This window comes from Mus musculus, chromosome 19 (assembly GCF_000001635.26).
Source record: "Mus musculus strain C57BL/6J chromosome 19, GRCm38.p6 C57BL/6J".
Lineage (NCBI taxonomy): Eukaryota > Metazoa > Chordata > Mammalia > Rodentia > Muridae > Mus > Mus musculus.
In genome coordinates, this window is record NC_000085.6 from 3645001 (window position 1) to 3658987 (window position 13987).

Genomic DNA, 13987 nt, shown 5'->3' on the forward strand with positions numbered 1-13987 from the left:
CACAGAGAAGGGGGAGCAGGCGTGAGGCGCACCCTAGCAAGAAGCTCATTGCAACTGAGAGGTTATGGGGAAGAGAAAGTCAGGTTTCTTCAGGGAGTAACACTGGATATATTAACCGCTTGCCAAGGAAGCCCGCAAGCTCAGGAGTAGTTGGCCAATACAAATCAGACTCAATAGTCGTGTGTGTGTGTGTGTGTGTGTGTGTGTGTGTGTGTGTGTGTGTTATTTTGTTTTTAACAGAAAGAAAAAATATGCAGTAGGATAGGTAGGAAGATGGGGAGACCCTAGGAACAGTTACAAGAAGAGAAATGTTATCAAAATGTATAAGATTCTCAAAACGTAAATAAGATTTTTTAAAGTAGAGAAAAATGTATGGAGCCTTTCCTTAATGGGAGGGCTCAGTGCCCTGTGGCCGGTTTCATCCCTGGGCAGACTGTCCTCAGTTATCTAAGAAAGCAAGCTGAGGAAGCATGAGGTGCCAGGAGGAGGCTCCTCCACAGCCTCTGCCTCAGTTCCTGTCCTCATTTCCTTCCCGTCAGGATGGACTATGACCTGTAAGACAAATGAACCTTTCCTCTCTAAGTTGCTTTTGATAGTGGTGTTTATCCCAGCCATAGAAACCTAACCAGACATGCGCCTTTTCTCTCATCTGGAGACATCTCCCTCCTTTTAACACAATACTACAGTCAGGGCATCTTCAGCCAAAGTGGAAAAAGTATGGATTTAGCATACAGAAGTCCACTGACTACAGCGATGTCCTCAGCCTCTCGCACACTTCCACCACAGGAGGACTCTGGGTGACAAATGCTTTGTCCTGTGCGCTCGGCATTCTCTGACAGTCTTCCTAGGAGTGCCTTTCACAGCTAGTAGAGATAGGATTCTTAGGAAAGTGGAACCTGTGACCCCTGGACATCTGAGTCACTGAGGAACCTGGCTCACAGGAAGGCCAGGGCCAGCTGCTCATCCTGACCTCTGATACCACAGGCACCTACAATCTAAGTCCACACTGCAGAGCACAGCAGGGGCCAGGAAACCCTCAGAGGCACACCCCATGCCTGAACCACAGCTGGAGCTGAGTAAGGACATCCCTTCAACCCCACACACTGACATCAGGAGACAGCCTCAAGGAAGCTGCTGCTTAGACCAGGCAATATGGAAGGCAGCTGCCTCCCTGACCTTTCCCCGTGGGAGAGGGCCAATGGTGAGGGAAGCAGGCTCTGTCCCCAGAAAAAATAAAGGAGAACCAGCCTCAGGATGGCTGTGCTCCTCACAGGACCTGATAAGACAAGCCTCAGAGCCAACCCGGAGAACTATCCTCTAGGTACGTAGGTACCAGAAGGGGCTACCCGAGGCACCACAGCAGAAGTCCATTTCCTGGAGGTGAGAATGCTGACTACACCAGGAACCCAGAAGCAATCAGTGATGAAAAGCGAGGCCTGAGCCGAAAGTTGTGTGAATTAAGCAGTGAAATCAGAGGGCAAACACCTTGGAGCTCAAGGCTCAGGAAGTGGAGGCAAGCAGATTTCCATGATTTTTCAAGCCAGTCTAGTTTACATAACAAGTTCCAGGACAGTCAGAGCTACATAGTGAGACCCTGACTTAAAATCAACAACACGGGCTGGCGAGATGGCTCAGCAAGTAAGAGCACTGACTGCTCTTCTGAAGGTTCTGAGTTCAAATCCCAGCAGCCACATGGTGGCTCACAACCACCCGTAATGAGAGCTGATGCCCTCTTCCGGGGTGTCTGAAGACAGCTACAGTGTGCTTATTTATAATAATAAATAAATCTTAAAAAAAAAAAAAACAGATATTGGCCCACAAAGCCAAGAATTTGAAAGAGAACAAGGATTGATATATGGAAAGGTTTAGAGGAGGAAAAAGAAAAGGAAATTATGTAATTATGTTATAATCTCGAAGAAAAAAAAGAAAAAATATATTCAAAAAGGAGGGAAACTGGCTCTCTGAGTCAGAAAGAAAACTTTCAACAAGGCTGATCTGGGACCTCCATTTGCATAGAAGTGTTAACAGAGAGGTAAGACTTGAACAACTGAAACACAAGAAGCAAATCAACGACACAGATGCAGGGAAGCCAAACCAAAACCATGTCTGCACTCAGTGTAGTGGCTGCTGTGCTCCAGAGGGCAAAACTGATACAGACCAGGAAAGCTCAGGGGCTCCACACTGGGGTTAGCTCCCTGGGCAGTGCCCACTAATGCCCCCATCCTTTCCTTTTTACAGTTAATAGCTTTTGGATAAAACTCAGCACAGCAAACTTTCAGGGTGTGGCCCTACGTTGACGTGCTCAGCACTCTGAAGGCACTACTAAACCAGGATATCACTGTTTTGATGAGGGATCCACAACTCCCAAACTCAGCTCAGAGCTGATGGTGAACTCAGCGTCAGAGTTGTCACTAAATCGAGTAGACCCTTGTGAAGAGGCTGCCATGTTTGTCACTTTAGCTGGTGACAGCCCCCACCACCAGGCCAGGCCCCACCTGTCCCTGCCAGTGCCAATGTTCCACCTCACCTGTCTTGCACGTCTTGCCATTGTCCTGCAACTGCACACCAGTGGGGCAGGCACAGGAGTAGAAAGGCTCCCTCGGGGACAGCAGGCACAGGTGGGAACAGCCACCGTTGTCCTCCTCGCATGGTGTGTGGACTGGTGGGGACAGAACAGGACAGGATGGAAGGAAGTTGCAGTACAAGCTGTGAGCGCACCACTGCCCAGCCACTCCCTCCCACGGGGGCTGGCATCCTACACATCCCATGTATCCTACAGGACAACTGTCAGATGTCCCTCCAGCCCTACACCATGACTCGTCCTCCTAGTCCTACCTAACCGCACTCAGACCACCCCCCATGGAGGGCCTTCAGCCTCAGCAGCAGTTCTGTAATTTCTCAGAAACCATCCCAGACCTGCCCTGCCCTGCAGGGCACATTCCCCAAGCTAAGCTTTCTCCAACAAGAAGATAAACTTTCAAAGGATGCTACTTTCCCCAGAAAAGTCACCCGCCATGCTTCCATGGAAATTCTCAGGACCGCTTAGGCAGCCATGCCTGGGAACCCTGGGTTAGTGGACTCCTGAGCACACCCTGTCTCTTTAATCTGCCTGGACCCTGCAGACTCAGTCCACATTGGGTTACCACATTTAGGCCCCTCCCCCAGGCTCTTCTGTGACCACTGTACAGTTGAATCTAACAAAGGTTCCCAGACCCTCCTTCTACCTCAGGAATGTGGGGCTCAGCACCCCTGCAACTCTGTCAACTGGAACTGAGTCTCCTGCAGTTGACCTTCGCCCTCACAACACACTCAGTGAAGAGTGGGCAGCTCCAAGCAAAAGAGTTCAAGAACTATGTACTCTTGACAGGGTCAGGGACCACCTCCCCCACCCCTCCTACACTAACCTTTGTGGCTTGAGTTCCTAGACCCACATTCAAACCTTCTATAAAGTGTGGCCAGAAATACTGATCCTTGGTGCATGTGCAACTGAGTGAGCCTAGAATGGCCTCTTCCCGCCTCCCATCCAACCCCCTCAGTCTGTCACAGAAACTCAGAGTCACCGTCAGGGACTTCTATTAAGATTCTACCATATAAGACCCCAGGCTGAGAAGTAAGACTCTGAGCAAGTATTTTACACTTCAGGGCTCTACTGGGCCTTCACAATGGCACCACCTGCCCTAGAAAGCCTGAAACAGCTCTAGAGAGGCCCTGTCCACCGTACTAGCCTGCCTAGACAACCACATGCAGAAACACTGTCCATGTACAAGCATACTCACATATACCATGTACACACACACGCACACGCGCACACACACACACACACACACACACAAGCTCCTCCTTCTATCCTAGCATTCACTTCTCTGCAGGGGTGCCTCTCTGTGGGTGCTTCTGTAGGATAGAGGCTTGGTCTGATCTCTTCTTAGCCCTGTCTACCAGCTCCCTACTGCACTGCCTGGATCCACTCTGCCCTACTGCTTGACTATACTGCCCCACTGACCTGACTGAGCCCCACATCCGGGCTATATCCTTCCCATCTCTACCCTATCCTACCTGTACCAGCAGATCTGCCTGATGTAGCCTCTCCGACCTGCAAGCCCTACCCTGTCATGCTTATCCCCTGCCCCGCCCACCCCATCCCCAGTGCCCACCCCTGCCTGTCCTCTGCCCCGCCCACCCCATCCCCAGTGCCCACCCCTGCCTGTCTTCTGCCCCGCCCACCCCATCCCCAGTGCCCGCCCCCTGCCCGCCCACTCCATCCCCAGTGCCCACCCCTGCCTGTCCTCTGCCCCGCCCACTCCATCCCCAGTGCCCACCCCTGCCTGTCCTCTGCCCCGCCCACCCCATCCCCAGTGCCCACCCCTGCCCCGCCCACCCCATCCCCATTGCCAGCTCACACTCACAGGGAGGCTGCCGCTCCTGGCTCAGCACTTGGATGTCCATGGGTGAGTACAGAGCACTAAGGATCTCCTTCCTCTGCTCCCCTGTCCACTTGTTGCAGGCGTGGATGGAGCGGGTCTGCCAGTCTGTCCAGTAGAGTGTGTCCCCAGAGAGTGTCAGGGCAAAAGGGTGAGTGAGGCTGCCCTCCACCACCTTCTGCCTGCAGTAGGTAGGAAACAGGCAGAGTGGTTAGGAGAAGACCTCTCAGGCCAACTCTGCCCTATGCTGGAGGCCTTTAGGCCACCACAGACCCGCTGTGTCTGTCAGATCAAAGGGAAGCAGCTGCAAGCACACTCTCCTCACTCGGCCACTCCAGTCAGCCCTTCCAGGTATGCACGGGCAGCGCCCACCCAGCCAGCCTGGGTGCCTGTGACAAAAACGTAAGAGCCCCTGGACAAAGGGACAAAGTGCCCCTAGAAAAGAAAAATGCATGGAGCCACACCTGGTGACAGTTTCTGAGAAGCCTGGGTCCCCAGACCTGATGTGCAAAGAGCTTCCTGCTGACTCAGCCAGATGTGTTCTGTCCGACAGTCCACACCAACAGCAGGGAGGCACTCTCAGCCCTGTGTGTTCAGAACCGCCGACACAGCGGACATCATGTTTAATGAGATTATCAACACTGGTAATAGGACTGGAATTGAGCAGAGCCAGCATCTTGTGGTTATTTAACGACCACCACTCTGCAGTAGGCTCTGGCCAGCTGTATGGCGTTGAGACCCTGCCTATCATCATACAGGAGGTAGTATGGGGTTTGTTGTGAACATCAAACAAAATGGTAAATGTCCCTGGACACTGACACAATGCAAGAGTTATCGCTATCTGTTATACTAACTGCTACCCTCTTGTCAGGACCGCTTGCCCAAGGCTAGCAGCTTTCCAGATTCTGGGCTAGCCTAGATCATGCTGAGATCACTTGCTCCCACCGTCTGTCCTTGGGCTAGCCTGATTTCCAAATCTCAGATCAGACCCTGACCAGTGTACCCTATGTGCATCTTCACCCTCGCCCTACAAATGACAAGACACAGGCTGGACATCATCCCAAAATTGATGGAATGTGGGCCTTTTTAATCAAACTCAAGATGAACCCTTCACAGCAGCTCCTATGCCCCAAGCCAGGAGCTCCTCCAGTGCAAAGGTCAGATTAACCTTCCCATGAGGAGCCCAAGACCTGATGTCAACTCAGTAAGTAATATTCAGTCACAGAGTAAACTACCCCTAACTCGACACAAAGGTCACAGCTATTTCTCAAGTGTAATGATGGCACAGGGCCACACCAAGCAGGAAGCTCTAACAACCAAGTAGGAGAACAGGCCGAATTCATCTACCTGTCCTCTTCATTGATCAAGCACCTACTGTCTGCACAGTCTCTAGCAAGGCTGTAGATATGATAATAGTCACACAGCCGCTGCTGCCCTGGAGATACTATGGCAGAGGCAGGACAAAGAGCAATGAATGCCCTAGTCCCGGCCAGATCTAAGCCCTGACCGGCAACTCTAAAATCCCAAACAGTCTAAACGCTGAACTTTTTATTTATTTGCTTTTCAGATGTATTTTTATGGGGCTGGTGAAATGGTTCAGCGGTTAAGAGCACCGACTGCTCTTCCGAAGGTCCTGAGTTCAAATCCCAGCAACCACATGGTGGCTCACAACCATCTGTAACAAGACCTGATTCCTTCTTCAGGTGTCTGAAGACAGCTACAGTGTACTGTATAATAATAAATAAATCTATGAGCCGGAGCCAGCAGGAACTAAGCGAGCAAAGTTGACCAGGAAGGAGCAGGGCTGGCCGGAGTAAGCAGAGGTCCTAAATTCAATTCCCAACAACCACATGAAGGCTCACAACCATCTGTACAGCTATTCATATATAAAAAATAAATAAATCTTTTTAAAAAAGATGTATTTTTATTTTATTTTCACTTGTGTGTGTGCAGGTATGTGCATCTGAGTGCAGTGCCCAGGGAGGCCAGAAGAGGGCACCAGATAAGCCTTCCAGCACAAGTGCTGGGAAGTGAACTCAAGTCCTCTGCAAACACAGCAAATGCAGGTAACCACTGAGCACCTCTCCAGCCCCTGAACACTGAGATTTTCTTACTCATTTCCCAGTACAAACTGGGCGCAGATATGGGTCAGATGTAGTCTTTTCTCTTTTTTAAAATACGATATGTATGGTATGTATATGGGAGGAACTCGAAACCCACAGCACTAAGTGGAGATCCAAGAACTGGTTCTCAGACTGGGTGTGGTGGCCACACCTTTAATCCCAGCCTTGGGAAGCAGGCACAGGCAGATCTCTGTGACTTTATGGCCAGCCTGGTCTACAAAGCAAGTCCAGGACAGCCAGGGCTATTACACAGAGAAACCGTATCTAGAAAAAACAAAAACAGAAAGAAATGGTCCTCTACCTCTTATCGTGTGGCCTGCAGGGATTGAACTCAGAGCCCGCCTTGCACAGCTGCCATCTCGGAGGCTATGTATGTTCCTCTCACACAGTTTGGAAGGAACGTTCAGCATATTGCTGTGGAAACAGTTCCATCAGCTGTGACATCAGACATGGTAACTATGCTCTGTTCCCAAAGTCATCTAACAATCCTTGGGGGCTCCAGGGAAGAACCTAAGGCCTGAGTTAAGGAGCCTCAACTCCCTGAGGACAGCAGATATAGTGGGGAGGGCGCCTCGGCCACTAGGCACTCACCGGAAGGAGCCGTCCAGGTTGGCACGGTGGATGAAGCTGAGCTTGGCATCGGCCCAGTACAGCTTCTGTTCCTCCAGGTCGATGGTCAGCCCATTGGGCCAGTAAATGTCGGAGTCTACAATGATCTTCCGGGTACTGCCATCCATCCCTGCCCGCTCGATCCGGGGTGCTTCCCCCCAGTCAGTCCAGTACATGTACCTAGTGAGGAGACGGGATAAAAGGAAAGACACAGATGGATCTAGGGATTGGTTCCAATCCCTAACCCAGGCCTGAAAGCTCACCCACCAGACCTGTGAGAAATAACGAGTGACTATCGTTTGAGGGACCCAAACTTTAGGTTTTTATGTGAAGGAATTAAAATAGAGATATTGCTTGAAATACTTGAAAGAGGTATAAACCTTCACCATCACCTCCATCTCCTGTAGCTAAGGCTAGCCTCACCCCACTGCTTCCTCCACCATCCTCATCTCCTGTAGCTAAGGCTAGCCTCACCCCACTGTTTCCTCCACCTCCCAAGTACTAGGATTACAACCATGTGCCACCATGCCCAGTTTTTTTTAAAAAAATACTTACCTTTTTTTGTATTTTTGTATATATGTGTGTATGTGTGTGTGTGTGTGTGTGTGTATGTGTGTGTGTATGTGTGTGTGTGTGTGTGTGTGTGGGTGTGTGTGAGTGTGTACATGTAAGTACAGGTCTGCAAGTTCTCCTGGAGCTGGCTGTAAACTGTGAAAGTATTTTCTAAGAACTAAACTGAGACCCTTGAGAGAGGAGTGCTGAGCCATGTCTCCAGTCCTGAGGAACATGTCCTTGAGAATATAACCTGCAGGCTGGAGAGATGCTTCGGGAGCTATAAGAGCACAGGCTGCCCTTGCAGATTCAGCTCTCAGCTCTTGCAATAATGGGCACAGGGGCTGTCTCACTGCTGTGTCCCCAGCAGGGGGTCCTAGGTGAGCCAGAACTATCACCACCTTCTAGAGGGACGATGAGGACGTCATCTAGAAGGGTAGGCATAGGAACATCATGAAAATATCCCCTTCTCTGCCAAGCACCCCACACAGGGTAACTCCTGAGTGTCCTGCACCACCCTCTGTGCCAGCCAGTACTGCGAAAGCCAGCCTGCTGCCCCCATTAGACAGATAGGAAGTGGGGGCTCTGGCACGTGGACTTGTCTCACACACACAGCAAGCAGCAGCTCTAGACAGCAGCCTGGGTGGGCAGGTAAGGCCCAAGCTTTGTGCATGCTTCATCCTGCATCAGCAGGGCCATAACTGGGGTGATGCTCTGGGCATCTGGAGGTAGGTCAGCCTCAGCTGAGGCTGACATGGCCTGGGCGCTGCCTTCTTTCCCTGTGCTTCCCACTCCTACAGGCCTGGAATTAGCCCAGGGACTTGCCACCCACTGAGAAGCGTGTTTCTACGCTTCCCATTTGGTGCTGTGGTCCAGCCAGAGCTAAGGCCAGGCAGGGAAATGAGGTTAGTACACCACATTTCTTCCCCACTTCCTGAGGCCTGCAGGTTTCCTTAAATGGGGAACGGGAGAGCTGCTGGCTCAGTGGGGACAGGCCCATGCCAGTTCCAGTACTGCTGCAGGGCAAGCTGGCAGGACTAAGGCCATCATCCTCCTCCTCAGTGAGGCAAGGCAGAAGCTGAGGCAGGGCCAAGGTGCAGGGCTGCAATGCCGGGCTGTTACCTCAAGGCAGTACCAGCTGCATTTCTGCCAGGAGGCCTTTTAGCCCCATCCAGATATGCTGCAGGGCTTCCCCAGGCTGAGCCAGGGTCTTCCCAGCTTCAGAGCCCTCTCTGCCACACCTGCTAACCCAGTCCTGAGCTAAGCACACGGAGATAGGTATTTGGATAAAGCCGTTCTTCTCAATGGTGGCTGGGACAGGATCCCCTCATCCAAGAAAGTCTCCAAAGGAGACACAGGAAGGCACAAGGGCAGGCAGGGCCTCCGCAGTGCTGAGGGGAGAGCCAAGTTTCTCTCTTGCACTGCATTTCACTGTCCCCACTCCGAGCTGCACCCCACAGCTTGTACACCCTTATTTATCCAGGGCACAGGAAGGAAGCTTGAGATGTCCTGTCTGTGGCAGCATTGCCAAGGTCAACACTGGTCCAGGGGCAGGATTTGAAAGGAACAGCGTGACCCAGAGGAGAGCGTCTAGTGAAGAAGTCAGAAGCAAGTGTACACATGACCCACAGGACCAAGGCTGACTGATCCCAGAGATAACACAGGCCACAGCAGCTCAAGTAAGGACAGAGTGCATAACAGGCTGAAGAGATGGCTCAGCGGCTACAACACTGGTTTCTATACAGGGCCCAGGCTCAGTTAGCAACACCCATATAGGAGCTCACAACCCTCTGAAACGCCAGTTCCAGGGATCTAATGCCTTCTGGCCTCTGCAGGCACCAGGCATGTACTTAAATGGAGGTGGGCATTTGAACAAAGCCGTTCTTCTCAATGGTGGCTGGGACAGGATCCCCTCATCCAAGGAAGTCTCCAGAGGAGACAACAGCACAGGAAGACATGGGTCATAGCAGGGCCTAAACAACTGTAGGGAAGGAAGGAGAGGGAGGGAAGAAGGGAGGGGGAGGGGGAGGGGGGAGAATTCAAACTGCATAATCTTTTATGTGGTGGAATGTGGGTATGCGTGTTACAGCATTCATCCAGCCAAGGGTAGCTCTTAGTATTTTCATGTGGCATGACAAAGTCACAGCACACCTCTGTATATCTGTATAGATGGGGACACAGACATAGCACCATGTCGCCCTTCGCAGCTGCTCCTGCCTTCAGAATAGAACTCACTCTAGACACTTTCTATCCCAACCTGCTACAAGCCTGGGCCAAGCTGCTGCCCTCCTCTGCCGTCTATAACTGCTATGGGGAGACAGGCTCAACCCAAAGCCAAGACCTTGAGTCATCCTCTCCCACAGGAGTACTCTTCTCTGCCCCAGGCCCCTTACACTGGTCATCCTGTCTCTACAGCCAGAAGCCACCTGGTGGCACTCATTCCTCTCAAACACACTGTGCCTATATCATTTTCTCCGCAACCCTACCAGTACCCTGTAAGGTCACTAGGGCAATGGTGAAACCCACAGCTTCCTGCCCATGTTCACGAACGTTGCATCTGGGCATGTGGTAGGTTAGAACTATAGCATTCTGTCCCAGGAAGAGTAGGAAACCAGGGTAGAGAGAGACAAAAACACAGAGGGATCCTGTTGAAAACTGGGGTGCTAGTCCTGAGCCCATTTTATCAGACTCTAACACAGACCAATCCCTCTTAGCCACAGAGACTCTCCTGGGATAATGGCCCACACCTCCTGGGAAGACTGTCAGGGTACTGTTGTCCCTGGGGATTTGAGGTCCGAGATTGTTCACCAGATAACAGAGTTAGTCCTAGGAAGATGACTTAAGTTCTATGCAGCTGAGGAGTGAGGGAACCCACAGGGGGTAGCTGCTAGTCTGTCACCCCACACACACCCCCAAAAAATCCCACTTACCTCTGGTGCATATGAACTGAACACATACATACATGCAAGCTTCTTTACAAACACATGTACTCATCCACAGATGCTCTATCACACACTCAATCACACGTACATGCTCTCTAGTACACATGCACACATACACAATTTTATATATATATATATACACACACACACATGCACACCTTAACAGTCACATAGATTTGTGTGCACAAGCTCAATAACCCTTATGTATAATAATATACACACAAATGCATATACATTCTCACATAAAAAGCACATTCATACATGTGCACAGAATCTCCTGTATACTCATGTATGTGCACATACACTCTCATAAATACACACTCACATACAAGCATAAACAGGCACAGTTACGCTTACACACAACCACCCCTGCACACACTTGTCCAGGTGCATAGACTTCCTCACATAAAACATTCACACACATTCACGTAACATTTGCACACAGGTTTCTCATATATACTCTCATATGTGGCAGCATGTGTACACACATACACACACACACACACACACACACACACACACAAAACCACTTCCTGGCCCTTTGCACAAAGTATAAATTAGCTTCTGAAGCCACATACTCAAAGGCCAGCTCTGGACAAAGAAGTGACTTCAGCCACATAGTGTGCCCTCACCTGGTCTGCTCCTCAAACTCCCTAGACCAAGCAGTGGCAATCCTGCCAGACCACACGCAAACCCTCCAGCCAAGCTCAGAAGCCTGGGCACAGGCCACACCCACTCTCCCAGCCTGCTTCTGCTCAGTCCACAGCCAGGGCAGCTAAAGTCACCCAGAGTAGCTCACTGAAAAGGCTCACAATAAGGTGGCACTATCAGGATCCAGACAGCACTCCATTGCTAGAGAGCCAAAAGATGAACTTAGGATCCCCAGCAGTGGAAAAAGGCAGTGCATGGGTCAGCTGGAGCCTAACCTACACGGGGACTGGCTGCACAGACTTCCTACAAGGTTTATACAAACACACAGGGGAGGTCCACAGCCAGCATCGTGCTTCCTGGATGCATTTCTCAGAAGCTCTGGGGACATTACAAATGCTAAAATGTTGGGGGCACGGACTGGGAGGAGAGGAGGGAGGGGAGACTGCAGTCAGGATGTAAAGTAAATAAATTAGCTTTTAAAAAAAGGGGGGGGGGCTGGAGAGATGGCTCAGCGGTTAAGGTTAAGAGCCCCGACTGCTCTTTCGAAGGTCATGAGTTCAAATCCCAGCAACCACATGATGGCTCACAACCATCGGTAATGAGATCTGATACCCTCTTCTGGGGTGTCTGAAGACAGCTACAGCAAGGCAATGGGGCCAGAGTGAGAAGAAAAAAAAAGTGTCTGAAGACAGTTGCAGTGTACTTAACATATTGTGGGAAGCCACATGTGCCGTTGCAGGGTGGCGCTGGCTTCTGCTGGCCACCACGCATACATAGGCAGTAAAGCTTTTTTTGCCAAGATGAGGTTTTGAGAATTAACCAAAATTAACCAATCAGATGAGAGACAAGCTAACCAATCAGATGAGAGACAAGTTAACCAATCAGATGAGAGATAAGTTAACCAATCAAATGAGAAACAACTTAACCAATCAGATGAGAGACAAGTTAACCAATCAGATGTAGGCATGCAAATGAGGTGGTAAGCATAACCCAAGCACAACCAATCCCGGTGTGAGACATGCCTCTCCTAGGCCTATATAAGCAGCACCAGTTCTGGGCTTGGGGTCTCTTCGCCTCTGCAATCAAGCTCTCCCAATAAATGTGTGCAGAAGGATCCTGTTGCAGCGTTGTTCTTGCTGGTGAGTCAGGCATGCGCAAGAACATATAATAAATAAATCTTTAAAAAAAAAAAAAGGGCTGGTGAGATGGCTCAGTGGGTAAGAGCACCCGATTGCTCTTCCGAAGATCCAGAGTTCAAATCCCAGCAACCATATGGTGGCTCACAACCATCTATAACGAGATCTGACGCCCTCTTCTGGTGTGTCTGAAGACAGCTACAGTGTACTTACATGTAATAAATAAATCTTTAAAAAAAAAAAAAAAAAAAAAAAAAAAAAAAAGCTGGGTGTGGTAGCACATTCCTTTAATCCCAGCACTTGGGAGGCAGAGGCAGGCGGATTTCTGAGTTCAAGGCCAGCCTGGTCTACAAAGTGAGTTCCAAGACAGCCAGGGCTATACAGAGAAACCCTGTCTCAAAAAAAAAAAAAAAAGCTAAAATGTCAACTGAGTACAGCACTAGGCAAAAGCCAAAACCAGGATGTGTGTCTTGCCCAAGACGTGAGTCCGTGAGTCTGTCTGATTGTTCTCACACCTGAGCCAGCATACAACTTCAGGGTCATGGCCACGAAAGGGCAGCTTAGACAAGGGTCTGTGCATCCCACCCCAGAGTCAACCCTGAGAAAAGAAGGCTGGAGGAATGGCAAGGAGTGAACGAAGACATGCCTATCTAGAACACTGTAGAATGTGGCCTGATGCTGAAGCCAGCAGTGGCCCCTAGACTGCAGTGAAGGACATTCACGGTTTGACTGTTGGCCCCTCCCAAAGTGGCCTTCATGGCTGTCCTGCGCTTTCCAGGGTCAGAGTGAGTTGACTGCACCAATATAGGTAACTTCCAGAATACACAGAGTAGGTGCTACATCCAGACACAGAGCCACCACAGCCAACAGTCACAGAAGGGGTGGGAGGTCCCTGAACTTACCTGGGTCACCTGTCCTAGTGCAGAAGGATGCTAAGCTTCAAACCCAAGCATCATCCTCATCTGCCCTTGTTTGTGTGTTTGATTGAGACACAACGTCCTGCTCAGCTAAGCTACAGTCAGTTTGCATTGGCCTCTAAGCCTGGGAAGCATTTCCTTGGCTGATGATTGGTGGGGGAGGGTACAGGTCACTGTGGGCAGTTCAGTGCCTGGGCTGATGGTCCTGGGTGCTACAAGAGAGCAATCTGAACAACCAATGGAGAGCAAACCACTAAGCAGTTTAGTTCTTGACTCTGGGTTCCTGCCTTGAGGTCCTGCCCTGACTTTACTCAGAGGTGGGGCATGACTTGAGTATTGTCTGATCAAGTATACTGACTGATTCATCCCCAAGCTGTTCTTGGTCATGGAGTTTTTAAGACGGCAATATAAATACCTTAAAACACCTTGTCTCTCACTGGGACCAGGGGCTGGGCAATTTGACTGCAGGCAGCCAGCAAGCCTCACAGATCCCTGTGTCTCTAACTCCACGGTCCTGGGATTATAGACATGTGACGCCCCGCACCTAACTTTCTTCATGGATGGAAGTCAAATCCTCCTGGTTACGAGGTAAGTACATCACCAATGGAGGCATCTCCCCAGTTCCTGTATATTTTTAAG

The 13987-nt window shown here is 50.4% G+C and overlaps 1 protein-coding gene across 2 annotated transcripts in view; it reads right to left on the minus strand.

Annotated features, from left to right (window-relative positions):
- The window catches only part of Lrp5 (low density lipoprotein receptor-related protein 5), a 101761-nt gene that overhangs the window by 60176 nt on the left and 27598 nt on the right, over nt 1-13987 (minus strand). For both annotated transcript variants that reach the window (XR_388250.2, NM_008513.3), the window contains exons 3-5: nt 7133-7330; nt 4404-4600; nt 2528-2659 (exon numbers count right to left, since the gene is read on the minus strand). Coding sequence is in view for 1 of the 2 variants with exons in the window: in NM_008513.3 (NP_032539.2) it covers nt 2528-2659; nt 4404-4600; nt 7133-7330 (527 nt within the window). In the remaining variant the exon portion in view is untranslated. The remainder of the gene's footprint in view (nt 1-2527; nt 2660-4403; nt 4601-7132; nt 7331-13987) is intronic.